At 39.1% G+C, this 27977-nt stretch overlaps 1 protein-coding gene and 1 long non-coding RNA gene across 8 annotated transcripts in view; one reads left to right on the top strand and one right to left on the bottom strand.

The window, feature by feature from the left end:
- TEAD1 (TEA domain transcription factor 1) overlaps positions 1–19580 on the top strand; it is a 270095-nt gene extending 250515 nt beyond the window's left edge. For all 7 annotated transcript variants that reach the window (XM_054662118.2, XM_063783803.1, XM_054662121.2 and 4 more), the window contains 2 exons: positions 5014–5166; positions 11953–19580. In XM_054662118.2, the coding sequence (XP_054518093.1) occupies positions 5014–5166; positions 11953–12066 (267 nt within the window). In that variant the 3' untranslated portion in view covers positions 12067–19580. The remainder of the gene's footprint in view (positions 1–5013; positions 5167–11952) is intronic.
- Positions 5141–27977, bottom strand: part of LOC100608827 (uncharacterized) — a 60975-nt gene continuing 38138 nt past the window's right edge. Inside the window, exon 4 of the long non-coding RNA XR_001707164.3 lies at positions 5141–5350. This is a non-coding gene — a long non-coding RNA (uncharacterized LOC100608827). The remainder of the gene's footprint in view (positions 5351–27977) is intronic.

Here is a 27977-nt window from a genome sequence, read left to right on the forward strand (position 1 = left end):
AGTCCATTCTCACACTGCTATGAAGAACTACCTGAAAATGGGTAGTTTATGAAGAAAAGATGTTTCATTGACTCACAGTTCCACAGGCTTAACAGGAAGCATGATTTGGGGGTGTCAGGAAACTTAGAATCATGGTGGCTGAAGGTGAAGGGGAAGCAAGGCACGTCTTCTCATGGTGGCAGGAGAAAGGTGGGTGGGAACCACCACACACTTTTAAACCATCAGATCTGGTGAGAACTCCCACAGTATCACAGGAACAGCCTGGGGGAAACTGCCCTCATGATCCAATCACCTGCCACCAGGCCCCTCCTCTGACATGTGGGGATTACGATTCGAGGTGAGATTTGGGTGGGGATACAACCAAACCATATCACCCTCCTTCTTTCTCCCACTTCTTTTTCCTGTTAACTTCTAAAAAGCCAAAGTGATTTGGAAGCACCTGAAAGGAAGCAAATAGGATGTCCCGTGCCAGTCCTCTGACTGTGTCTGAAGTCGGCTGTGCCCTGCTCAGCCAGTGCCGTGCACCTTTGCATGAGGCCTTGTGGGGTAGTGTGGTATGAAAGTTGGGTCGAGATAGGCCCTGCCACTCAGAATGATGCCCTCCCTACACCCAACCCCTAGGTCCAAGGGCACTCCCAGGCATTGTAGATAGATGTCAAGGTGGTACTCAGCTGATTGGCACCTGCCCTCTGAAACCAGGATACCTTGAGTTTGATAATGTTGCTTTTGCCATTTCCACTGCCTTCGCTTTTAGATAGAGTTTATTATATATTAGGATCCAATCTCTTTTTACAGCTTTTATGTTTCATACCTTCCTCCCTTTAAAAAGATGTATATTTGTTTGATCAGGGTGAGGTGCTTTGTTGAATAATGTTTGTTGTTGGCATTCCTTGAAGGTTGTATTTTTTAGTGTCTTCTATCCATCACCCAATTAATTGATCCATGTTCAGTGAGCAGTTTTTATTTGCAGTGGCCCCAGACCTTTCAGGTTCAAGAGCCCACCTTAGCTGTACAAAGACTTTGTGCTGAGGAGGGAGAGAGGGAGAAGGATATATTTCTTAAGACCTTGGGCTAAGCAATGAGGATTTGGGATGCTGCAGGCCCTCGTAGCACAAGCCCCCTGAGCAATGGACAGGCCTTATGAGAATGTTGTTGAGGAAAGGTTATGCTGGCAGAAGAGGATCCAGGGGAGTTGACTCAGATGGACAATTTAAGCTTAGGGGTCATGAGCTTTCCCACAATGGTGGCAGTGGGAATCCTGTAAGACGTTTTGAATGGAACTTAGAAACTAACTGGATATTAATGAGGAGGAAGAGTCAAAAGTCACACTCACATTTTATGCTTGGAAGGATGGTACTGCCACTAATAGAGATAAGGAAATAAGGTGTTCAAGAGGAAATAGGCAATGATTATAGATGCAAGACTAGAACTTGGATGACAGGTAAAGACTGGAAATATAAGTTGGTAAAGACTGAGCATTAAGGATTGGGAATGGAGACCTAGCTGCAGAGAGGGAATAGAAAGGGCACAGGAATAATGATTAAATTTGGGGAGCAGCCACTAGCCCTAGGATAAGTAGAGGGAGACATAAACAGAAGAGCCGAGGACAAAAATGAGTGAGGAGGGCGGGAATTGGCTCAACATAATGTCTAGGAAGCCCAGGAGGTGAGAAGGTGGCTGTATCATGAAACATGGCTGGGACACCTGGAACCAGATGACCTCCTCTCCTCTAAGAAGGAGGAAGCAAAGTTACCTGTGGGTGATTGGGAGTGTGGAAGATGAGTGTTAGGCAATGTTAGTGAATAGCTAAGTTGTCAGGGATGTTCTCTGTAGTTGAAATTCTCTGCCTGGACAGGTGCATTTGAGAAAAGATGAACCAGACAGCTTACTCAGTTTCCCAAATGTCAAATTACTGGTGTCCTCAGACGATACACCCAAAGCTCTATGCAAATTCAGGGAGCAGGGAAAGGTTGCTCTTGACTGATAAAATCACAGGAATTTTTATGGAGAAGGTGGTGTGCGTGGTAGGTGGGGTTTTACATTTAAGCCTTTTATCTGTTTAGAATGTGTGTCTGCATTTGGTGTGAAGCAGTAGTCCACTTATATTTTCTTCCAGATAGGCGTTTGTATCAAAACCACTTATGAAATGATTCATTCTTTCCCAGTTAAACAGATCTGTCCCCTTTAAATTACCATTTATTCTGAGAGCTGTTCCTGGAGTCCCACTGTTCTATTCCACCCACTATTTGTGTCTACGTATCCCAGTACCATGTGGATTTGATTACAGTGGCTTTATAGTATATACTGATATTTGATGAGGCGAGTCAGTCTCACTATTCTTCTTTTTCATATATTTTCTAAGCTAGTAACCAACATTTATTCTTCCAGATAATTCAATCACTTAAACATATAAAGAAAAACAAAAACCTTGTTTGAGCAATCTAATTGTAATTGCATCAAACTTAGATGTTCTTTTGGAAAAATTTTATATTAAATATTTCTAATCAAGAATGTATTTGCAGTCTCATTTCATTTTATGTATTTCAATAAGATTTTATCATTTTCATTATACAGGTTTGTCTCTTTCTTGTTAAATATATTTCTAAATATTATATAATATGTTGTAATTTCCTGTTTCTAGATTTGAATTAATAGAGAAAAGCTCTTGATTTTGCATATCTGTCTTCAATATGGCCATCTTAGCAAATTCTCATACTTAACTTTAGTTTTTCCCCCAGATTCCTGGGGTACCCTTGTACAGTTAACTGATGTTAGTTGAAAAAGTTTTGGTGTTTTGCCCTTTAGGATTATATTTACTGTAGGCTTTTATTAATGGTCTTTATTACTAATTTAAGTGTTTTCTTTCTATTCCTATTTTACTTAGGATTTTTATTAGTTACAGCTGCAATACGTTATCAAATGCTTTTCAGCAACTGTTGCTATATGATTTTTCTTCCAAGTTGTTGACATAACAAGTTAATACATTTCCTCAATGTGTATGAAACACCATAGCATTTCTGAAACAGTCTTACTTTGGATTTATTGTTGCATTCTATTTGCTGATATTTTACACAGAATTTTCACATTACATTTCATAAGTAATATTCGTCTATACTTTTTTCTTTTCCTTTTTTTTTTTTTTGAGATGGGGTCTCACTCTGTCACCCACACTGGAATGCAGTGGCATGATCTTGGCTCACTGCAGCCTCAGCCTCACCGGGCTCAAGCAATCCTCCCACCTCGGCCTCCTGAGTATCTGGGACCACAGGCCTGTGCCACCATGCCTGGCTAATTTTTTGTGTTGTTTTGTAGAAATGTGGTTTCGCTGGTCTGAAACTCCTGGGCTCAAGCGATCTGCCTACCTCAGCCTACCAAAGTGCTAGGATTAAAGGTGTGAGCTGTCACACCCAACTATATACTTTTTTCAATAACCTGTTTGCCAAATTTCAGTCTTGAATGTACACTAGTTTCATAAAAACAATAACACTGGAAATAACTATTCTTTAAAGATTACATAAAACTTACTCCTGTGAAACTATTTGGTCTTTATATGTTTTTTAGCATCTACTTTTAATTAATTATTTTTAATTGATAGATAAAAATTTTATACATTTATGGTGTATAACATGATGTTTTGAAATATGCATACACAGTAGAATGGCTGAATTGAGCTAATTAACATGTATTACCTCACATAGCTTACCAATTTTTGTGGTAAGAACACTTAAATATTCTCTTAGCAGTTTTCGAGAATACAGTACCTTGGTATTAACTATAGTCACCATGTTGTACAGTAGATCTCTTGAGCTTATTTCTCCTAACTGAAATTTTATATCCCTTGTGGCCTCCACCTTTCTCAGTGGTAAATAGCTAAACTTGTTAGTTGTGGTCATTTCCACAATGACTGATCTATTTATTGACATTTTCCCCTTCTTTTTGACTCAGTGTTAGCAAGTTGTATTTTTCTGGGAAAGCATCTATATCTGCTGTGTTTTGTTTGCTTCGCCGTGTGTGTGTGTGTGCGTGTGTGTGTGTCTGTCTGTCTGCTTTAGGGTTATGTGAAATAATCTCTTATGTATCTTCTAATTTGTACTGTAATTGTGGTTTTGCCACTTTTCTTTTTTCTCCTTTTTACTTGTGTGAAGAGTTTATTTTGTCTGTCTAAAGGACCAGTTTTTAATTCTGTCTACATTTTAAATTTCTATTTCATTGATTTGAGCTTTTATCTTTATTAATTCCCTTTTCCTGGCTTCCTTTGATTTCTTTGTGGTTTGGGTTTTTTTTTTAAGGATGTGTATTTTATTCCGTAAACTTTTATCTTTCATGATGAAGACATATGAGGCTGCTTCATTAAGTTTCCTTCAAGTGCAGCTTCATCATGGCTGATACGTTTTGATGTAAAATATCTCCCTTTTCATTGCTCTTTAGTATGTAATTTTCTTAATTCCTTTTGATCCAAGGTTATCTAGGAAGCCTTGTTTCTTATTTCTGAGTTATTGAAACTGCATATATACTAGTATTTTCTTAATTTCTTCCTTTCATAAACAGGTGACATTCAGGGGCTCATGATCCGTGAGAAATAATCAGTTTTTTCTAAAGTAGAGAGATTAGCTGTATTGGTTGTTAACCTATGAGGCTTTATCACAATAAAGAGATTTTCTTTGAAGAATTGTAGCTAGCTGGGGCCTGCTCTTACAGATCTCCTCCAGGTAAAGCATCATAATTAGGCAGTTTTATTTTTTTCTGACCTTTGCTAAAAGGATCTGTCAGCCCTTCTTAAAGCTGTCATCTTTCCAACTAATTTTTTTTAAACTTTCAGAAAAATAATGGATTCTATGTATAGCAATAAATTTGGAGATAGTTTTTTTTTAATTAAGTAAATTACGTAAGTAGTATAGCATATAGAAGATGATTCATGTTGAAAAACTAAAATGCTTTTATAGGCAGTAATATCTGTTTCATGTGTTTTGGAGTCAAAAGTGTAAAAATACTGAAATCCTTTCTTCCTCACAGACGGAGTATGCAAGGTTTGAGAATGGCCGATTTGTATACCGAATAAACCGCTCCCCAATGTGTGAATATATGATCAACTTCATCCACAAGCTCAAACACTTACCAGAGAAATATATGATGAACAGTGTTTTGGAAAACTTCACAATTTTATTGGTAATGGTTTTGTCTCTTTCCTGTGTGGGCAGATGCTGCCATGAGGCTTGACGGAAGTGAGGAAGGTGGGCCTGGGAGGTGCTGGGCCTGCGCCGAGGGAACTGACCAGGCTGTTGGATTGGGTTCCCAGTGGTCAGTCAGCAGTTGAATTTGCATCATCCATAGGGAAAACTTGGGCTTGATTCTGTAGAAGAGAAGGGGTTTTATCTGGCTGGGGTTTCTAAGGTTCGCAGAACTGGAATTCAGTTGGGTAATAAAAAGTGATGTGTTTTTATCTCTGGCTGCAGAGTAGAAAGGCCTGGAGAACTTTTAAACATCCAGCTGTATCCTAGATCAATTAAATCAGGATCTGTGAGAACAGGACCCAGGCATGTGTATTTTTTTAAGTTCCGCAGGTAATTTCAACATTAGCCAAGTTTTAGTCTCAGCAGCAACATGTTATGCAAATCAGGCAAAAGCTGAGTTGGTATGTTTGTACTTCAAACATACCTTGACACATTCCATGATGGACTTCCAAGGCCTTCTAAGAAGTTACATGCATTAAGGCAGGAAAATATAAGCTCTCAGTACCAGAAGAAATATAAATTAGAATAGAATGCATGGAATGCAGTGACCAGGAGGCGGAAAATGTTCTTCATAGGCTAAAAAATCTGGCTAGGCTGAGTACAGTGGCTTATGCCTCTAATCTCAACACTTTGGGAGGCCAAGGTGGGAGGATCCCCTGAGCCCAGGAGTTCGAGACCAGCCTGGGTGACATAGTGACACCCTATCTCAAAACAAACAGACAAAACAAACTTAATGGGCAGCTAAAGGAAAGGGAAAATAGTGTTCAAGGTCCATGATGGGAAAACTCACCAGTGCCCCTGGATGGTTCTATGTGGGTTTTCCCCTAATACTTAATTTTAAAACGAATTTCTTCTCGGAACTTTATTTGGGGACTTCAGAAGTTGTTAGGAACAATGTCATCCTCAAAATAGAAAATACTCAGTAATGGGTTTCATAAGGCTCATTTAAAAAAATAACATTACTTGATTAAAGGGAAAATGCCAAAACAAAACTTGAGGGAAACAATCTTAGCAAAAGAGGGGCAACAAGGCTATACTGTGGCCAAATACTCCTCTGAAAGCCTACTTTATTCCTTTTTGTTACTAGGATTAAGAATCCATACAGCAGGAATTCTTTACTTGGTGTTTTTGGTTCCATTGGGACAGTGGCTTTCAATCAGCAGTGTTCTGTTTTTTGTTTTGTTTTGTTTTGTTTTTGTTTTTTAGAAAGGCTGTTTCCCAATTTCCCAAAACTCTAATTTATACCTTTTACCTATTTCTGTGGTGTAAATATGCCCTTCATGGGCAATTTCAAGCTACCGATAGCTATTCAGCTAATGAAATTCCTTAATATTTAACAATAACTTTTATGAGCCAGTAGGAGCCACCTTCTATACACCATTGTTTAAAAAAAATAAGTAACATTTAAAAATGAAAACCCTGTGCATATTAGATTCATCCAGGAAGGTTTAAAACATCTAAGGCCTAGGTCCCACCCTGGATGAATAAAATGAGTCCCTGGAGATGGGGCCCAGCATCCTGGTTTTTGTTTATTTTTTAAGCTCTGCATGTAGTTGAAGTGTGCAACCAGGTAGAGACCCATTGCTGTAAGAGATTGGGAAATGAGCCGCAAGGACTCTCAGAGTTTATAGACACATGATTGGCATACAACTAGCAAACAGATAATTTTGCATATAATTTTCGTTTGTTCCAAGAAGAGAATCTTAATGGGTTCTCAGATGTGCCCATGTCCTTCTAAAATTTAGAAGCCAGCATTCAGGGGAAGTTTGGAATACATGCTCTTTAATAACATTGATCACTATTCCTTTCTTTAATGGCCCTTTGGTGAAAATAGAGCAATTCAAGGTTTGCAGGACTGGCACGTAGCAGGTGCTTGTCATACAGGTGCTCCCTGTTGCTGTCTAAGAATAGATGCATCACTTTAGCAGTCAGATGAGTAGAAGGTGAGTGTGACATCTACTAAGGATCTTAAGTGGCCTCAGGAATTAACCAAAACTCTGAATGAATGGCTTCCCTGCCTCTCTTGGGGGGAGTCTTAGCTGTTTATTAAAAATCAATTCTGATTCTGTTTCTGCATGCTAAGGATGCATGTTCTCAGTCCCTAAAACTCTACCTCAGAGAGCACAGCTAAGATAAATGTGGCCTGGAAAAGTGTTGAAGCCCCTGTTACCCACAGAACCTGACTACAGTTGTGCACTGCATAGCAGTGTGAAGGGCGGACCACGTGTATGGTAGTGCTCCCATAAGATTATAATGGAGGTGAAAAATTCCTGTCACCTAGTGATGATGCAACTATTATATAATAGAGCATAATTATTTTTAAAAATAAATTTAGCTTAGCCTAAGTGTACAGTACAAAAGTTTACAGTAGTATACAGTGATGCCCTAGGCCTTCCCATTCACTCATCACTTACTCACTGACTCACCTAGAGCAAATTTCAGGCCTGTAAACTCCACGCATGGTAAGTGCCCTATATAGGTGAACTACTTTTTACCTTTTATACCATATTTTTACTGTACTTTATGTGTAGATATGTTTAGATACAAAAAATACTTACCATTGTGTTATAATAGCCTACAGTAATCAGTACAGTAACATGCTATACAGATTTGTACCCTAGGAGCAATAGGCTACACCATATAGCCTAGGTGTGTAGTAGGCTGTACCGTCTAGGTCTGAGTAAGTACACTCTATGCTGTTGGTTCGCATGACAAAACCACCTGATTACACATTAGAAGGTGTCCTCATTGTTAAGCACCTCATCACTGTATATCATTAATGCTGCCTTGGAAAATATGACTTCAACCAATACAGCCATCCAGATAACTTAGCAGGTTAGATTAATTTCAAAATGTGTCATTAAGCAACTAAATAAATTCCTTTAATATGGAGAATTAATACCTATCAATAAATATATATTAGAATTAATAGTTTAGTTTTAGAAAAACTGAAATTAAGCCAGCACTCTTGGATTTTGAAAATAAAATCATCTAATTGATGAACAGGAGAAATTGTACCTCATATAAAATGACATAGTATTTGCAGATAACTTATACAAATCATCTCTTATACTTTAAATCATCTCTAGATTACTTATAATACCAAATACAATGTAAATGCTATGTAAATAGTTGTTATACTATATTTCTAAAATTTTTATTATTTTTATTATGTCTTTTTTTGTCCCCAAATATTTTCCAATCTGATATTGATTGGATCTGCCAGTGTGGAATCGCAGATAGGGAGGGCCAACTGTATTCTTATTTAATAGAAAGCTTGCAAGAAGTTTGAATAGGTTGCAGAGGTGCCAGGTGCTGTGCTAGACCCTTTGTAAATGTTATGCAATTCTCACTTTCAGACTATGAGGTCATTTTTCTCATTTTATGGATAAAGAATGTCAGGCCACCCCGAGGTCACAGAGCCAGTGATAGAAATAAATTTGAGATACCATCTCACACCAGTTAGAATGGCGATCATTAAAAAGTCAGGAAACAACAGGTGCTGGAGAGGATGTGGAGAAATAGGAACACTTTTACACTGTTGTTGGGACTGTAAACTAGTTCCAACCATTGTGGAAGTCAGTGTGGCGATTCCTCAGGGATCTAGAACTAGAAATACCATTTGACCCAGCCATCCCATTACTGGGTATATACCCAAAGGATTATAAATCATGCTGCTATAAAGACACATGCACACGTATGTTTATTAGAGCACTATTCACACTAGCAAAGACTTGGAACCAACCCAAATGTCCAACAATGATAGACTGGATTAAGAAAATGTGGCACATATACATCATGGAATACTATGCAGCCATAAAAAATGATGAGTTCATGCCCTTTGTAGGGACGTGGATGAAGCTGGAAACCATCATTCTCAGCAAACTATCGCAAGGACAAAAAAACCAAACACCTCATGTTCTCACTCATAGGTGGGAATTGAACAATGAGAACACATGGACACAGGAAGGGGAACATCACACACCAGGGCTTGTTGTGGGGTGGGAATAGGGGGGAGGGATAGCATTAGGAGATATACCTAATGTTAAATGACGAGTTAATGGGTGCAGCACACCAACATGGCACATGTATACATATGGAACAAACCTGCACGTTGTGCACATGTACCCTAAAACAAAGTATAATAAAAATAAATAAATAAATACAGCTAAACTTAAAAAAAAAAAAGAATGGATAGAAAAGACCTTGCAAGGTATCTTATGGTCATGAAATCAAAAGACTTGAGTTTAAGACTTTATGGCCTTGGTCACTTAGTCTTCAGACATCAGTTTCACCTTGATTTATAAACAGAATGCTCAAGTCTGCACTTTCTACCTCAAAGGTTATCATTAAAATATTTTAATTCAGCTAAGCTGTGAGAGATGGTACTGCCTTCTGGGATACAATGTAAATAAAACCCAGCACTTGTCACATAGTAATTCATGGTCCTTCAGGATGAAAGAGGCAGGTAAATAAACCATTGCAAGCAAATGATGGCTGTAGTGTACTCGTGAAACAGGTACCTCTGAAATGCAGAGTGATGAGGTAGGGATTCTCAGGGATGTTGCCTCGATGGATAAGGAGACATCTTTATCCATTACTAAGATTACTAAGAATAGGGGCATCCCATGGGTACATACTTAGGTACCAGGGGCTGGGGTGCTGTGGTGAATTAGGCAGGTGGGCCGCCATCCTGGGTTCTGATGCAGGAGGCAGGCATGCACCAAGTCATCACAAAATAAATGAAAACTGTAGCTCTTGCTACCTGGCAGAGGGACACAGGGCATTCGTAGAACAGGGGAATTTGACCTAGTTCAGGCGGAAGCTGAGGAAGGCTTCCTGAGGAAGAAACAGTTGAGAGCTCTCTGCATGGTGAATATGCAGCCATGACCAAACGAACCTCTCAGCTCCTTCCCTGTCAAAGAGCACCCACTCCTAGAGGTCGTATAATATCATATGAGACAATCTGTGTAAAGCATTTGATACTGAGTAGATGGATAGTAAACAACAAACAATATTTGTTGGCTATTCTGATGTGAATTTTCATTCATTCAGCAATTATTTATTTATTTATTTATTTTTGAGGTAGAGTCTTGCTCTGTTGCCCAGGGTAAAGTGCAGTGGTGCAATCTTGGCTCACTGCAACCTCTGCCTCCCGGGCTCAAGTGATTCTCCTGCCTCAGCCTCCTGAGTAGCTGGGATTACAGGCTCCCGCCACTGTGCCCAGCTAATTTTTGTGTTTTTAGTAGAGATGGGGTTTCACAGTGTTGGCCAAGCGGGTCTCGAACTCCTGACCTTGTGATCCACCTGCATTGGCCTCCCGAAGTGCTGGGATTACAGGCGTGAGCCACCACACCCGGCCCAGCAAATATTTATTAAATGACTTGCGTGCCATGTCCTCAAGCTAGTTGCTGGGAAACAGGGCCCCTGTTCCTTAGGAACTTATATTCCACTGGATGAGATGGATATTAGAAAAAAAATTGTACACGCCTGTATGTGTTTACCAACTGTATAGCATGCTGTGTTGGGAAAATGAGATGTACTGCAAGACTATTCTTTAAGTAGGGACTGGAAGCTTGGATACCTTAAGAGCAAGGGAAACTAAACAGGGGAAACAGCCTGATACTTAGAGGGAAATTAGGCCTATGACAAACTGGAAGAGGCTCTCAAGTTCAAAATCTTTTCATTCAAACAATGCTTTGGCATAATCAAACACAAAAGTAACAGAGTCACTGACGCGTTTCATGTTTTTGCTTGATTAGATTTGCTCCTAGAAAGTTCCTTCTGAGAATAGCACAGGGAATTGAGACCAGAGTGAGGACAGAAAGGAGTCAGGGTCTGTGTGGTGTGGAGGGAGCTGCAATGATTTGGGCTGGAGAACTCAAAATATGAGGGATAATTAGAGGGATTCAAGAGACTCGAGGGGAAGCATGAGTATTTCACAATACATTTTGAAAGATAAAGCCCATGTCTATGGAAAGAATGTCATTCCACAGGATTCTACCTATCACACTGTTCCTTGATTCAGCAGATACTTTTCTGGGTCTAGGCACTACTGGTTAATATAGTGGTGAGGGAGGCACTCCTGCAGCTTCTCTGTCCTTGGCTATTGTGAAACAAGATTTAGCAGAAGTTTAAGACTAGGATGGGAAAAAGAGTAGATTTTAAATGTTCTCATCACAAAGAAGTATGTGAAGTGCTTGGTATGTTAGCCTGATGTAATCGTCCCACAAGGTATATACATCTATCATCACATTGTAGCCCATAAATATATGTACTGCAAGACTATTCTTTTAGGTAGGGACTGGAATTATTACTTGTCAATTTAAAAATTCAGATAAAAAATAAGACAATTTCCTAGAGTAAATGATTGCCTTGCGGGACAGAATTAAAGAGAATTCTCTTTGTTGTAAAGAAGTCAGCCCCCTAAAAAACAGAAACACAAATGCACTAATTTTTGTGGTCCTTTCTTGGGCATAGATTATGAATGACCCTATCTAGAAGGTATTTCTTACTTACGATAACCAAGTTTAGATGGGCTTCAGGTCATAGTTGTAGTGTTCTGAATCTGTGTTAGAGGACACAGAGTGAGGCTGAGCAAATCTCTGTTGGACTTAAGACTCGTTCTTCTCCAATTAAGTCATAGTCGTCATACACAGATGGAATATGTTTTCATCCGTTTGGTATTATACTTATATACTTTTTTTTTTTATCTTAACAGGTGGTAACAAACAGGGATACACAAGAAACTCTACTCTGCATGGCCTGTGTGTTTGAAGTTTCAAATAGTGAACACGGAGCACAACATCATATTTACAGGCTTGTAAAGGACTGAACATGGTTATTTATATATATAGATATCTGTATATACACACACACATATGTGCACACACACACTCTCTCTCCATTATCGAACGACTGACTGTAAACCTCACCACACAGGGTGGTGCCCTGGCCCCGAGGTCACCCCGACTTTTCTAAATCTTGTTTGAGTGAAGTCATTTTTTCATGTGTTCATACTATCATCGTAGCTGTGAAGTTCTGGTACAGTTGTAAAAAGAGAAATTGAGTTGTTTCTCTGTGTTCTTCAGATGTGCAGCCCACAATTCCTCGGGAAAGGTGAACCTGAACAACCCAAGTCTCTCTCTGCAGAGCCCTGTTTCTAATTGTGGTAGAAAATATTGAGACAGAGCATTTGCCATGGGACATTTACAGCCTTTATACAAATGTATTTAGTTCTCTTTTTTCCAACATAAAATTCTTGTTTTAAGATACAAGTAAAATTAATCTTTAAATATAAATGTAAATTAGTACACAAAACTAAGAATCTTTAGACTTATCTTTGTAACTAATTAGGGTGGAAGTTATGAAAGAATGTAATTCACTAAATTATTTTTTAAATGAAACCTTTTTTTTTTCTTTTTGAAACCAAATGTTAAACTATAGCCTTAAGAAATGCTTGGTAGAAGTGTCCTAATGAGACAAATTTGTACTTTTTTCCTCAAGGTTAACACTAATCTCCTAATCCATTAAACTCTTGAACAGGTATTACAAAGGAAGAAAACTTCACCCCTTATCCTTAACATATATAGTATATTTAAAAAATATAAAATTGTATTGTACTAATGTGATGATGGATTATTTAATGAAAAAGAAAAGATGGCTCTTTTTGCAATAAGTAGATACATACTGAAAAAATCTAAACTTACAATGTTTATAGTCTTGTGTGTGCAGTTATATTTTATATGGACGACCAAATTTTTTATTAAGATGAGTAAATATTTGAACCACTGAATTTTAATAACAAAATTTTAAAATTTGGCATGAATACTGAATACTGCACTGTGAGATGCAAAGTATACAGAATCTGTGGCTGGGAGAAAATTTCATCAAATAGACAAGTAAAAGGCTCATCAGTTTTAGCATCTCTGCTCCCCAGAAAATTGTAAGCATCCTCACCAGCCTGTGGATACATTCTTTATTTCTAGTGACCCAATATGCATATTAACCTGCTATAACTAGGGCTATATGTGTAGGTATGTGTATACATATACACAAATGCACATATAGAGTTAACACATCTAGTGAACACTTGTTTAGTGTCACTCAGTTTGCTAGGTGCTGATATGTATGTATATCTCAGTGTGTCTGTAGACTTAGATACATCCTCTCGAAGCACATCCATTTCTTTAGCCTCTCTCAGTAAGTTACAGTACTTGTTTGACTTAGGTTTAAGAGGCCCAGCTACCTATCTCTGACCTTTTCAAATAGGCTCATTTGGGAGATTCTTTTGCCAGGAGAGATTCAACTTTCCAATCTAAGTATTCCAGAGCATTGCCCAGGCAGAGTTGGTTTGATGTGGCCAGATGTTTTGAGTTATTTCCCTTAAGTGTTTCACTGGGGAGAGAACAGGGAGTGCTCCTCCAGCTTCCCAAAGAAATGTTTTTATAAGTGGTAGGAACATGTGCACACAATAGAACATGAAATAAGTTTTTTAACTTGTAAAACATGTCAAGATTTTTCCACCAAGCTAGAAAATAAAAAACTTAGTTCTACCACATCCAATTAACTTACACACCCCCTTCCCTGTCTCAACACCTGCTTTGACCCTGCTTTTGTATTATTACATCAGTCAGCATCTTGTGGTCCCTAACATGAGGATGTGGCTGGCTCGTGGGAAACAGCAAAACACTAAGCCTGACCTCTCCCAAATTGGGAAGACCAGAGGAGAAAGTGCAAAACTGTCCCCATTTGGAATGCCCATTCCTTCTAGAAACCAGTTGGACAGTGCTCCTCTGCCCTTCATAAACAGACTACTGTTGGGTCCCTGATTCCAGGCTGGCCTGTGAAGGATTGCCCCAGGTGTCCCCTTTCACGGTTGTCACATTTACAATGACTTCTGTTGAACACCCCTCTTAGGGATGTTTCTTTTGCTCTTATTTCCTGCATCTTTCCTTAAGGGAAGCCCCATCCTCTCCCAGGACCAGGAGTATATGACCAGGCGAGCACAAATGGCTAAAAGCCAAGCTGTCCTAGAACTTCAGTGGGAGAGCTGTCTGGTTCATATTCTACCCAGGAATGGTACTTTTCAGTGCAGCCAGGAGGGCTCTTGGGATTTCCTTTCCAAAGCACAAAAATACTGGGACCCAAGAAGAACAGCTAGAGGACAACTCTGTTGGCACAGAGACGGACACAGCCCAGTCTGCTGACCTCACAGGGTCAGCTGGGCCCCCCTGGTGCTTCACCACCTGCATCCTCTTGCTCAGAATGCCTTTGCAGTTGAGTTTTCTGGGTTTCTATGATTGACCTTGAGGTTTACTCCTTGCTCTTACAACATTTCTAAAGATTTTTAAAAGTTTACTTCTTGTCTTGTTCTTCTAAAGCTTTCTCCAGGACAGATACTTTCCCTGTCTTAACCACTGGTCCAGTCATCCCAGTGGGCTTCTCTTTGTCTCTCCCAGATTAGACCTTTGGGTGAGATTGGCATCACAACATCTAATCTGAGTCTGTTTTTTGTCCTTCATTCTGTATGGCAGTCTCCCTTTGTTATAAAAGCTTTCTAAAGCATACTAAAGAAGCCTTCCCAGAGCCCCGTCTTGCTTCTCTTCCAGGTGCTCTATCCCCTCGAGACCCTCTGGTGCCAGGCTTGCTTCACGGCCATCTTGTGTTGTCACTGCAGAGTTTGGAGGCCAGTTTTCCACAGCCTAAACAGGGAGGAGCTGCAGAATGGGGCTCTGGTCTCTGGGCATTCATTTCCCTCATAGAGGCTGAGAATAAAACAAGGACTTATTCACACATGTTCTAGAACCCCAGAATGGCCCAAGCTACCTGAGACCAGGGTTTCTCAACCTTGACACCATTGACATTTTGGACTGGGTAATTCTTTGTTCTGCAGAGCTGTCCTTTGCACTGTAGGAGACTTACTAATATCACTGGCCTCTACCCAGTAGTACCACTAGCACCTATTCCCCACCCAGCGTGTCTCCAGATATTGTCAAATATCCCATCGGGTGCAAAATGATCCCTGGTCAAGATCTGTTGCCCAAGATGTTACAGGTCACAATGACCACATTTGAAATTGTTTTCCCTTTCATTTTACCCCGTGAAAGCATCTCTCCTAGAGCCTTGCAAGAGGCAGGTGACATTGTGTCCATATTTCTTCCTGTTTCAGAACTTCTGTTTCACAACAATTTCTCTCTCGCTACAAGTATTCTTTCACTCAGCACTGGGGAAGTTGCGAACAGCTGGTCACCATCATCCCTTTAATCAACTCACACCTGTTTAAAGAGTGTTTCTGATTTGACCTTCATCCTTTAGTTTACTGGGGTTAAAAAAAGTCTCAGCAATTTTCATTATTTCTCATGGGTCTCATTATCAAACCTTTACTTATTTCGGCATATTTCCTCTGGGCTTCTTCTAGTTTCTGCCTTACAATCAATGCTGTTTTGTAAATTTATTGAAACCTCTGGAACATGTCACCTTTAGAGATGGAGGATGGAAGGATTGGTACCAGAAGAGGGCTAAGATACATTTTCTGTCTTGAGCTGAAAGCATAGTCTACTCTCCTTCGTTTTGTCGATGAGAAAGTTGAGGCCAGAGGGGAGGTGACATGTTTAGAGTCACCCAGCTGGTTAGTGACAGAAAAAGGGTGAGAGTTGTCTAGGATTCCTGCCACTTTGGTCCCTGGCCTCTCCTGGGGGAGGCTGCTGTTCTTAGGTGCTCTAAGCTTAATCCCTCAGAATGTGTGGACAGGTCAGCTTAGAAGAGATGGGGAGATTCAGGATCCCCCTGTGCCAGAGCACAGCCTCACCGGATGCTGCTTCCCACACTGAAGTGTCCTGTCTGACTGTTGCTATCTGAGGCATCCACAAGCAGGTAGGAAAGCTGGCGAGCCATTTTACTTCCTGAGGACAATTCCCCAGCCACAGGCTCTGAGTCAAATTTCTATTTGGTAAGCATCCCAGCAGCAAAGTCCTGCACTCAGACCAGCCAAAAAACAGCCCCCATTCCAAGTACTTGGTGTCAAAAGTCCCCGAACGACTTTTAAACCCAAGTCTTCTTAAGGTTTCAGTACTGTGGTGGCTTTAGCAGTTGTTTTTGTGCAACTATAAATTATTTAAATCATCTGAGATGACAGTCAATTTTACAAACCAGGTACATATTAATTTGTATAATTTTGTATATGCTCTGGTACACTACCTGAACTAACGAAGGGTAGAACTAATTCTGTTTGTCAGTGTTCACACCTGTAACATTAGGAGGATATGTCTGCATTGCTTATTTCTTTATGTTGGTGTTTCTGTGGCAAAGCCCTGCACATGGCATTTCTGAAAAGCCTTAAATCTTTAAGATGTTGCATGTAGGGTATGCAGTGCAAAAGGCTGCCTCAGAACTGTGAGCCCTTTTGTAAGCTGGAAGCATTTCTCTTACTACTGTTACTTTTGTAGGAAGTTTTCAATTCAGAGCTGCCAAAGTGTTCCCGTAAGCAGTGCCTTAGTAATACCTTAGTCATGCCGCCAGCCTTTTCTTACACCAATTCCTAATGTTCATTTACGAATTGGCCCAATATTGGAAACAAAACAAGCAAAAATTGTCTTCATTTTTGTTTTGTAAGCCCATTTTTTCTCCAGTTCTATAGGAAACTGACTGCTTGGTGTAAAATCCGAAACTGGACACAAGTCAGTTCTTTCACCACACTCAAATGTATATACCAAAACAAAAGGTTGCAACTTCATAGTTTACTATGAAAAGCAAATTGTACTTTTTAATGTTGCCTTTTAAATTCATGACCAAATACTTAGCTATTTGTGAATCTTCTGCACTCTAGCATGAAAGTGCCTTTGGTTTGAGATTCCAGCTTAGAAAAGTGCTGCCATAATAACGATAATTTGTAGAGAGACCAAAAATATTTTGAGATCACCGTAATGCCTTTGGTTTACCGGGATGAGTAACCAACCACAGGCCTCTGTTCACAAGAGCACGACGTGGTCCCCGCCTGCTGCTAGTCTGTCTGCCACTGGGGGCCTCCCAACATCCATAGCACACTTCAGCGGAAGGACCCCAGAAACTGTTGTGTTTGTGTGTGCTGATGACCTAGTGTGTCATTTCACCTCGTCACCCAGCCCTGCGTCCGGATGAGGGGACTTCTGCACAAATGACAGAATCTCGGCCGGTGGACAGATACTACAGCTTTCTCCTCCTCCTTGTGTTCGTGTTCAGTCTCTGTGGAGACTTTCTTTTCCATTCAAATGACAGTGCGCACTTATCTGGTTTACACAATGATACCATTTTGAAAGTTGGAAGCCTCAAACTGAGACGACAGTGCAGAACAAAACAAAAGTGAGTTAGGGTCGTTACAATTGAAGTGTTCTTCTTAGGGCAAACATGTTGACTCCGAGTATTGTGTATGAATGTGCTACGAGAAACTTCCAAAGAGCACCATTCACAATTTGGCATTTTCAAAGAATGTTCCAGCCCTCAAAGGGGCAACTCTTTAAAGTCCTTGTTAGCTTTTATCCAAACCTTGTAGAAATTGGGAAAGCTGATAGAGGTAAGGAAGATGAGTGAAAAGGACAAGAAGGCCAAACACCAGCCAAAAAGAAACCAGGAAAAAAAGATTTTCTTTGCTAATATAGATGTAAAAATAACATCAGACATCTTTGAAAATTAGCCTCTACACTCTTAATACATATGTTCTGTGTGTCTCTACCTGGCGTCTTTAAGAATATCCTCTCTGGGCTCTGAAATTTTAGGAGTGATTCTTATCCACTCCAAGTTGTAAGTATTTATAGAAATTTGTGCAAACAAACAAAAACTATCAAATGAAAAGAAAATGTACTCAACCTAAGTTATAGTTAGCAGCTGGAATTCTCAACTCCTCCCTGCCAGCACTACACCACAGTGTGGAAGAAATTAGTCAAATGCTTGTTTTCCTGCTTCTCTTTTCAACTGTTACTGTGCTTTGTTTGACAGTAGTTTTCTCTCTCAAAGCCGTTGCTTATATCATTAAGAATGAAGGTTTGTGTTTAAAATTTATTGCATTGCAAAGGGTAGTTTCACTGAAGTCATGCACCATTAAATAAGATGAAATATTTGTATTTATTGTCCTACTTCCTAAGCCGTAACTTCTTTTCCTCTGTGAATTTGCATTGAGTCACTCATGCTACACTACATCGCTTTAGTATTTGAGATGGCATTTATGTTTCCTCTCGTTTATCATGAAATGGGGTCAGATTCCATCAGATTCCACCTCTGTCAGGTGGACTCGTCTACCTTCCATGATGAGATTTTTTTTCTCCTTCCCCTTTCTTTAAGAGAGGCTGACAGATCTAGGTGTCAATCAATTGGAAACCAGTCTCTGATTTTTTTTCATTAGTCATTTTCTATCGTTAGTTTCACTGTGTAAATTAGATATCAACTGCACTTCTTTAAAAAAAAAAAATACATCTCCCTATTACCTCCTTGAAAGATTTACTTCTGTAGGCCTTTTTCAATAGGCTCATGACTGCAGACAAGGAAAAAAAAAGTAAAAACAAAAACAGTATGTGCCTGAAAATGACAAAAAAAAAAATTTGTAACATTTAAAAAAGAAACCTGAATAGCCTTTACTTCTTTAATAATACACTTAAATTTTATGTAAATCGGTTTTCGCCACGTGTGTTTGTTCACATTCTAAATGACTTAATGAGATTCTCACGGTCTGTGTCTTTGTGTCACGTGTATAAAATGGGCTTGTGATGTAAGCGTTTCATCTGGTCAGTGGTTCCTTTGATATTGTACTGCTGCTGGGAGTGGGCTGTGGAACCTGCCTTCGGGTAACTGGGTTCCTCTTGGGTAGATTGGAGAGATGGGGGTGGGCGTGGGCAAATTCTCACACATGTTTTCTTAACCTATTTGCAGAAACTTTGAAAAGGCATTTGATTAAACCTCTTGGCAGTACAGTATTCTTGTATTTGTTAACGTCTGTGTTTAGGTACTGGTACCTTTTTGTTTTAAAATGTTCTAAGTGTTGGCTTCAAAGTGAATTTATCTTTAGTATGATAGTTATATGAAAATTATAGGATTTGTGTGCAGAGAATTTTTTTATAAAGTGCTTTGTAAAAAAAAAATGTATTCTAGCTTTTGCGGTACATATGTGTGATAACTTTAATACCCATGACAGTTAAGTGCAATTATTTCATCACTCTAAAAATGCTATTTTTGTGTCAGTTCCTGCAGGTGTTTTCATGTCTTTGCAAAGTGACACATTTTGATGCCTTCTTGATAAAGTGGTAGACATTTTGTAGCTTTCTAGAAACTTTGTATTCATACGGTATCAATGAAAAATAAAGAAAATGAAAGTGTGGGTCACCTTTTTTATCTGCAGAAGTGTATGTTGTTAGGAATGAAATGTGCTTTATGTATTGTGAGTGATGATATGAAAGACAGAGTAAAGGAGGTCACAGCTTTCATCTTTTTGAAGGTGTCCACCAAGCTTGATAATTGGAACTTTAGGTGTTATATCTAACAGCGTTTCTTAAACAATACCCACAAGTCAATCAGTCCACTTGCCTATCTCACTCTTTAGTGCATCATTAAAATTGACATAAGTTTTGCAGAATGGCTTGTCTGTCGATCCCAGACTTACCCTGAGAAGCCAAGTCCCATGGGCTTTAGCACACCAGCCCAACCATTGAGTGTTTTTTGTTGCTGTTATCCCAACTTGTTGGGCACATGCCAGGAATGAGGGATAGAGCAGAGGATGGGGTACAGAGATAAATGCAGCATGGCTGTTTCCTACACAGTACTTAAATTCTCAGGAGTGGGATTGCACATTGAGCTATAACTCCTCCCGACCCCTGTCCTCAGCATCACCATGGGGTTCATGATTCAGGTGTATGCAGCACAGGTGCCTAACAAAACTTTGGATTCCCCAAGCGTTTACTGTATGCTGGGCACTGTGCCAAGTGTGTTGGTACAATGTATATATACATTGTACTTTAAAATTCTCACTATAGTTCCAATGACATCATTCCCCCAAATTGAGGCCCAGAAAGGAAAGGATAGCTTATTAAAAGTCATGACTAGTATGTGGTGGAGCCTTAAAGAAGGTCACTCTGACAGTTCAGCCTGGACTCTTGGCCCCTGCATCTTGGCTCACTGCACTGTGGAAGCAGCTCAAGACTAGAGGAGAAATCTGGCTTGGGGGCAAAGAACTTTCTTAAATGATGATTATCTTATCTTGGACTTCTGACAATGAGACTCAGATGTACCTTGGGATCCTTCATTTGTGTGAACTAGATCTCAGAGGGTCTTGCTTCTCCTTATTTCCTTGAAGTCTGAGGCAAAGTACGCTCTGGAGGGGAGCATGAACAGAGAAATAACTTGCCTGCCCCTTTGAAAAGGGATGATTTTCAGCAAGCCACCATTTGAGAGGAATGCCATGGTCCAGTGAATTGCTCAGAGCAGAGGGAAGGAAATGATTTAGCATTTTGTTGAAGTCCTATGCCAAGCATCTTTACCATTTTCTTTAACCCAAATACTCTTGAAAAGTGGAATCATTTCTAATTTTTCAATAAGGAAATTGAAGCCTTAGAGATGGTAGAGGCCCTTGTTGAGGTCATACAAGCTGGTAAGTGGCAAGAATTTAGAGGTGACAGCACCTCCTTGCAGTTCTGGTGCGGCCACTCATGACACCTTTCTACCTCCTCCTCTAAAACAAGGTACTTTAATACCTCAAAAACATCCTTTGTTAGTGCCTAGGGTTCCAGTCACCTTGAGTTCAGCAAAGAGAGTGACCCGCTAGGTAAACCAACATCATTGAGTAAAGAGACTAGAGGAGCAAAGAGGAAGGTTCTGGTGTGATCAAGGAACAAGCAACTTTGTTGGAAACCCCTAGTCATTTCTTGCTGCCTTATTGCTTCAGGGTACAAATATGTTCCAGGGTACTATTGAATTCTTCCTGCCTTATTGCTTCAGGGTGCTAATATAAATAGCTACTACTTATTGGAAGCCATATAGTTATAAAGTAATCAGTGTGAGCAACTGATAAAATTCCAATAATGTATAAGCCTCTGAGGTGTTAGTGGGTAAAATTGCCTTCAAAGCCTCCCTTGTCCTGTTTGATGCCCCATAATGCCCCATACACCTGATTTTAAGTAGGTTATCACAAGTAGCAGATAAGCTGCTGATTACCTGACTGCATCTTTTCAGCAAATATTTTCCCACTTGCTTAGGTTTCCAAGAAGCTCAGATTTTTAATTTGTGCCCTGTGCTATTAATAAGGAATTAACTAAAATATAAAGGCACAGAATGATTGAAAGTAAAGAATGAAAAATATATACTATCAAAACACCAAAATAAAGCTGATGTAGCTCTATTAACCTCAAACTAGTATAGCTCGAGGCAAAAATTACTACTAGAGTTAATGAAGATTACTTCAAGAAGACACAGGTTTCAGTTGACCAGGAAGAATAAAGATGTTAAACTTGTAGGCACCTAATAACATAGCTTCAAATTACATAAAGCAAAATTTGACAAATGACCATAGTGGGAGTTTTTTAAATAAACTCATTCAGTTACTTACAGATAAAGCAGACCCCAAAAGTGTAAGAATTTGAACAGCATGATTTAATGTGCTGTTCTAATACAAAATACAAAGTAATGAACCCCGAAATTGGAGACTACATTATTTTCAAGTGCATACAGAATTGTTATGAAAATTGATCATGTCCAAGGCCAAAGGCCAGGAAACTATGGCCCATGGGCCAAATCTTGCCTGTTGCCTATTTTTGTAAGTGAAGTTTTATTGGAACACAGCCATTTCGTTACTTATTGTCTGTGGCTGCTTTCACATGACAATGGCACAGTGGGTTTGTTGCAAAAAGATCCTATAGCTCACAAAACCTAAAATAGTTACTATCTGTACCATTACAGAAAAAAATTGCCAAATCCCATCTTAAGCCAAAAAGCAGGGTTCTACATCCAGTAGTCCTAAAAAGATACTCATGATTCCCTTTCTTCAGTGTATAGACACTGGCAAATGGTTAAAGATCCCTTTAATACCCTCATGTGGCATCCTAGTATCATTCTTAAGTGCCCCAGCCTCTCCTTTGATCGGTGGTCTGTGGGTCTGAGAATAGGCTTAGATCTTGAAAGGATGAGTGAGGAATGGTGATTTTATATATGTGTGTGTGTGTGTGTGTGTGTGTGTGTGTGTGTGTGTGTGCTGCAGCAGCTGACAGCTGACATCTCACCTGATCTTAATATTTTATTATTAGAACAGTTAAACTGCCCATCTACCTTATCCCTATCTTGCCATCTCCACAGATCCCTGTGGGGTTGCATCCTTGGTTGCCATTTCCTGCTACCTATTATGGTAATAACTACCTTGCCTCTGACAGCTAAGTGCTGTCACCTGGCCTCTGCTGTTCCAGACTCCTATCATCCATTCACACAAGGGAAACCTCTCTGTTCTTCAAACCACTACAGAGTTTCCCAACAGCACAGCCCACTCACTAGTGCATTCACTCTGGTTTTAGTGAAGGAAATGTCTTTGGCACATAGGTAGTGGGTGTCCTGGTCATAAATTACAAATCCATCTCAGGAGCATTGCCACTTTGAACTTTCTGAGCCCTGCCTCTGTTCTGCAGGGCAGTTCTAGCATCTCCGCCTCATTTACTGTAGACCATCATTTCCTCCAGACTTCAAGGAGCTATCCAGCAGCACGTTAGTATCAGCTTCAGGTTTCTGCTGGGATGTTAAATCCTGAATTGTAAAACTATCCCACATACTGATAAACCATCCCTAATCTAGTCTAGTCTCATGTCCTCAAGATTCATTCCCAGGCATGTTCTCCCAATTCCTGCTGAGAAGCGTAGCCAAATCCTGCAGCTGTCTTGATGATCCCTCTCTTCCTGAAGCAAGGACCCAACTTCCCCAGTTGGACCTTGCTGAGGCTTTACCCTAGTAATTGGTCTAGAAGCAATGACAGGAGGTGGGGCAGGCCTTGGAGGAGGCAAGCACTTCATCTTGGGGGCATTCATTTCAGTTGAGGCCTTGACATGGTCTCCAAGCAAGGAAGCCTGTTATCCATCTGCAGGAGGGAGTGGACTGCTGACCCAGAGGGTTCAGAAGTATATGAGGTTCAGAGTTCTCAGCATTTCTATCCAGATGTTCCCACCCCATGTTTAGGGTCCCACTCCTTAACTATTAGTGCCTGACTTTAACAGGATACTTGTGAGGGCTGTCAATTCAGTATTTGTAACTTCTAGCTTGGTTTTTAGCACAGTCTGTCCTCTAGCTGCAAGAGCTGAGGATCACTTTAAATGCCAGGGAGTCCTTTGACACCATGCCCTAAGTTGAGCCTGATGTTGCCTTCCATCCTTGCACTGATTGCACTTAGCAACAACCAACCTATTCCACAATCCTTATAATTAACACCACCCCCATCTCTATCATTCTAGAGATTACGTGAGTGTATCCCCTTCCTCATGGGCCCAATACCGATTTACCACAGGTGGGAGTCTTAGCTATTGTGGTGCTACAACATACCAGGGGAGACGAACTGTCGTAGTTTAGGTTCCCCCAAGAAGCAGACCCTGAAAGAGGACTCAAGTGCAAAGTTCACTTAGGAGCATTAATAGAAAATATCACTTTGTGTAATAAAAGGTTACATTCATGAAGGTGAAATAATTTTAAATTGGTATGCACTTAATACAATTGCCATAAGGATATGAAAGAAAAATGAGAGAGCAACAAAAGAAAGTACAACTCAAAATCGTACATCTCTCAGTAATTAATGAAGCAAGCAGACAAATACCAGGAAATATGCAGAAATTTTGAAGTACTGAAAATACATATATGTTTGTGTGTACTGTGTGTATACTATATCCCCAAATTGTCAAATTAATATTTTCCCAATCACATATGGAAAAATATGAAAACCTGTACTTGCAAATAAAGCAAGTCTCAATGTATTTCAAAGGATTGCTACAAAACACACAGTATTCTCTGACCACAATGGATTTATGATAGAAATCAGTATAAAAGGCATCTTTAGGAAAGCTCCATGTATTTGAGAATTAATAAACATTTCTAATTAGTCATGGGAAAAAGTCATGGAAATTAAAACTGTCAAATCCTATTAAAATATGTGGAATGCAGCTAGAGCAGTATTTAGAGAGCATATAGGCAGACCTGCTTAGAAATGTGCATATTAGAAAATAGACTAAAAATGAGTCATTCAATACACGAAGTTAAACAATAACAAAATGGAAACCAAAAAAAAAAAAGGAACTACTAAAGGTAAGAGCAACCTTGGAAATAGAAAACACAATAGAGATGAACAAAGTCAGCAACTGGTTCTTCAAAAATACTCATAAAATATATAAAACCCTGGCAAGACTGAAAGAACCAAAACGATAAGAATGAAAATATGAGCATTCCTACAGGTCATATAAAGATTAATACAAGTATTTAAAAAGGTAATAAAAGTATACTATATAAACTTTATGCCAATATATTTGTAAGTATAGATAAAAGGGTGAATTCTTTAAATACTATAACTTAGGAAAATTGTCTCATGAAGATGTAGAAAAACTGAATAGTCTTAAAATCATTAAAGATAACAGTACTTCCCAGTATTTCCACACAGAAAAACCCAGGCCTAGATGGTTTATAAGCTCTATCAAACTTTAAAGGGACAAAATTATGGAATCTTACATAAAATACTCCAGTGCATAGAACAAAGGAAGCAATTTTGGTCTTAGTTTAGGTCTTCTAGAAAGCGGAGCCTGAGGCAAGGATTAAGATGCTAATATTTGGCCAGGCGCAGTGGCTCATGCCTGTAATCCCAGCACGTTGGGAGGCCAAGGTGGACAGATCACTTGAGGTCAGGAGTTTGAGACTAGCCTGGCCAACATGGTGAAACCCCATCTCTACTAAATATACAAAAATTAGCTGGGCATGGTGGACACCTGCCTGTAATCCCAGCTACTTGGGAGGCTGAGGCAGGAGAATCACTTGAAGCCGGGAGGCAGAGGTTGCAATGTGCTGGTATCATGCCACTGCACTCCAGCCTGAATGACAGAGTGAGACTCCATCTCGAAAAAGATGCTAATATTTTATTTGGGAAATGCAAATTCAGCACAGTATGAATGAGAGAAAAGTAGAAATAAAGCAAGGGAAATCCAATGAAATGTGATATGATGCATTACTATATTGACTACCACTTCATAGTAAGTCAAAAGGGACATGTTAGGTTACTCAGTATGTGAGATTCTTGGAATGTGGATGTTTTTGGAAAGGTTGCAAGGAGGAACAATATCTTGGAGTAGTCAGTGGAAGAGAGAAAAGGGGGTAATCTTCCTGTCAGGTAAGCTCCCATCTCCCAGTTCTCATTGAGTAACATTCACCCAACAAGGATATTACTGCCATTTCATCTGTGTTGCATCATGCCGACTTAGCAGCTGTTCAGGAATTGAGATCCATGTACTATGATGTGGTGTTTTATTAAAGTTCAAAAGTGAAGGGGAAACCTGGCATGTGTGGGGTGCCCACCAAGGGAAGGAAAGAGGGAGGCAGTTAAGGGAATCTGAGAAGGTACACAAAGTGTGTTTCTAAATATGCTTTCCCATTTATTTGATAAGGCTAAAATACCAACAAGAAGACAATATGAAAAAGGAAAATTATAGGCTAATCTCATGCATAATAGAAACTGACAAAATATTAGCAATTTAAGAGTAACGATGTATATAAAGCATAATGAAGGCAAAATGGGGTTCATTTTAAGAATGCAAGGTTAATTTAACATTAGAAAATCAACCCATGTAATTCATATTAAAAGAGAGAAAAATCATAGATCATCTGAATAGATGAAGACACATACACCTGATAAAATTCAATGTCTGCTGTGGAATTAATATTTGTGTCCTTCCTTTCCCAAATTCATGTGTTGAATCTCTAATTCCCAATGTGATGATATTTGGAGGTGGAGTCTCTGGGAGGTAATTAAGGTTAGATGAGGTCATGGGGTTAGGGACTCCATGATAGGATTAGTGCCCTTATAAGAAGAAAAGGCTAGAGTCCTCCCTTTCTGTTCACCATATGAGGAGATGGCAAGAAGGAGGCCATTTTCAAACTCAGAAAATGGTGCTCACAAGATACAGAATCTGTCAGCACCTTGATCCTGAACCTCTCAGCCTTTAGAATTGTGAGAAATAAATGTTGTTTATGTCCATTCATGATTTTTAAAAACTTAGCAAATTAGGACTAGAAGAAACCTTTCTGAACTGATAAGAGTATCTACTAAAAAAAAATCAGCTTACAATAAAAACATTTCTTTTGATGTTGCGAATGAGACAAGAATGCCTACATTAAGACATCTACTCAACATACCAAGGTTCTAGACAGTGTAGTAAGGCAAGAAAAAGAAACTAAATAAAGATTGAAATTCAATCTGTCATTATGCTAAGATGATAAACTTCTATATGTAGAAAATCCAAATGTTAAAATGGGGCAGGGTGGGAGTAGTGATGAAGTTAAAATGTAGATTTTTTTTTCAATTTTTCCTTTGTTTCTATATTTTTTATGATCAAAGATAAGTTGTCACCTGTTTAAAATAATAACTTTTAGTAACAATACAGTGGTTTTGTTCTAAACCTCATGGTAACCACAGAGCAAAAACCTATAATAGATTGACTAAAAATAAAAAACAACAAATTAAAACATACTACAATAGAAAATAACCACACAGGACAACAGTAAGAAAGGAAGAGAGGAGTTACAAAACAACTAGAAAACAAGTAACAAAATGGCAGTAGTAAGTCCTTCCCTATCAATAATAACATTAAATGTAAATGGATTAAATTCTCCAAGTAAAAGACATACAGAGGCTGAATAAATAAACAATATCCAACTATGTGCTGCCTATAAAAAACCTACTTCACCTACAAAGACACACAGACTGAAATAGGGGATGGAAAAAGATATTCCATGCAAATAGAGACCAAAAAATTGCAAGATTAGCTATACTTAGATAAAATAGACTACAAGTTAAAGACTGTAAAAAGAGACAAGGTATTACATAACGATAAAGGGGTCAGCTCAGCAAGACAATATTACAGTTATAAATATCTATGCACCCAATACTGGAGCACCCAAGTGTATGAAGCAAACACTAATAGATTTAAAGAGAGAGACTGCAAAATAATAATTGTGGGAGACTTCAACTTCCAACTCTCAGTAATGGACAAATCATTGAAGAAAGAAACATTGGAGTTAAACTACACACTAGACCAAATAGGCCTAACTGACATTTACAGAACATTTCACCCAGTTGCTGCAGAATATACATTCTTCTCTTCAGAGCATTGTCCAGACTAGATCATATCTTAGGCCACAAAACAAGTCTCAACAAATTCAAAAAAGTTGAAATTATATTAAATATATTTTCTGATCGTAATGGAATAAAACTAGAAACCAAAAACAAGAGGAAACTGGAAACCATACAAACACATGGAAATTAAACAACATACTCATGAACAATCAATGGGTCAATGACAAAATTAAGAAAGTGGTTTAAAAATTTATTGAAACAAATAAAAATGGAAATACAACATACCAAAATCTATGGGATACAGCAAAAGCAAGACTAAGAGGAAGTTTATAATAATAAATGCATACATCAAAAAATAGATTCCAAATAAACAGCCTAACGATGTACCTCAAGGAAGTAGAAAAGCAAGAACAAACCAAACCCAAAATTAT

The sequence above is a fragment of the Pan troglodytes genome, chromosome 9 (genome assembly GCF_028858775.2).
Source record: "Pan troglodytes isolate AG18354 chromosome 9, NHGRI_mPanTro3-v2.0_pri, whole genome shotgun sequence".
Lineage (NCBI taxonomy): Eukaryota > Metazoa > Chordata > Mammalia > Primates > Hominidae > Pan > Pan troglodytes.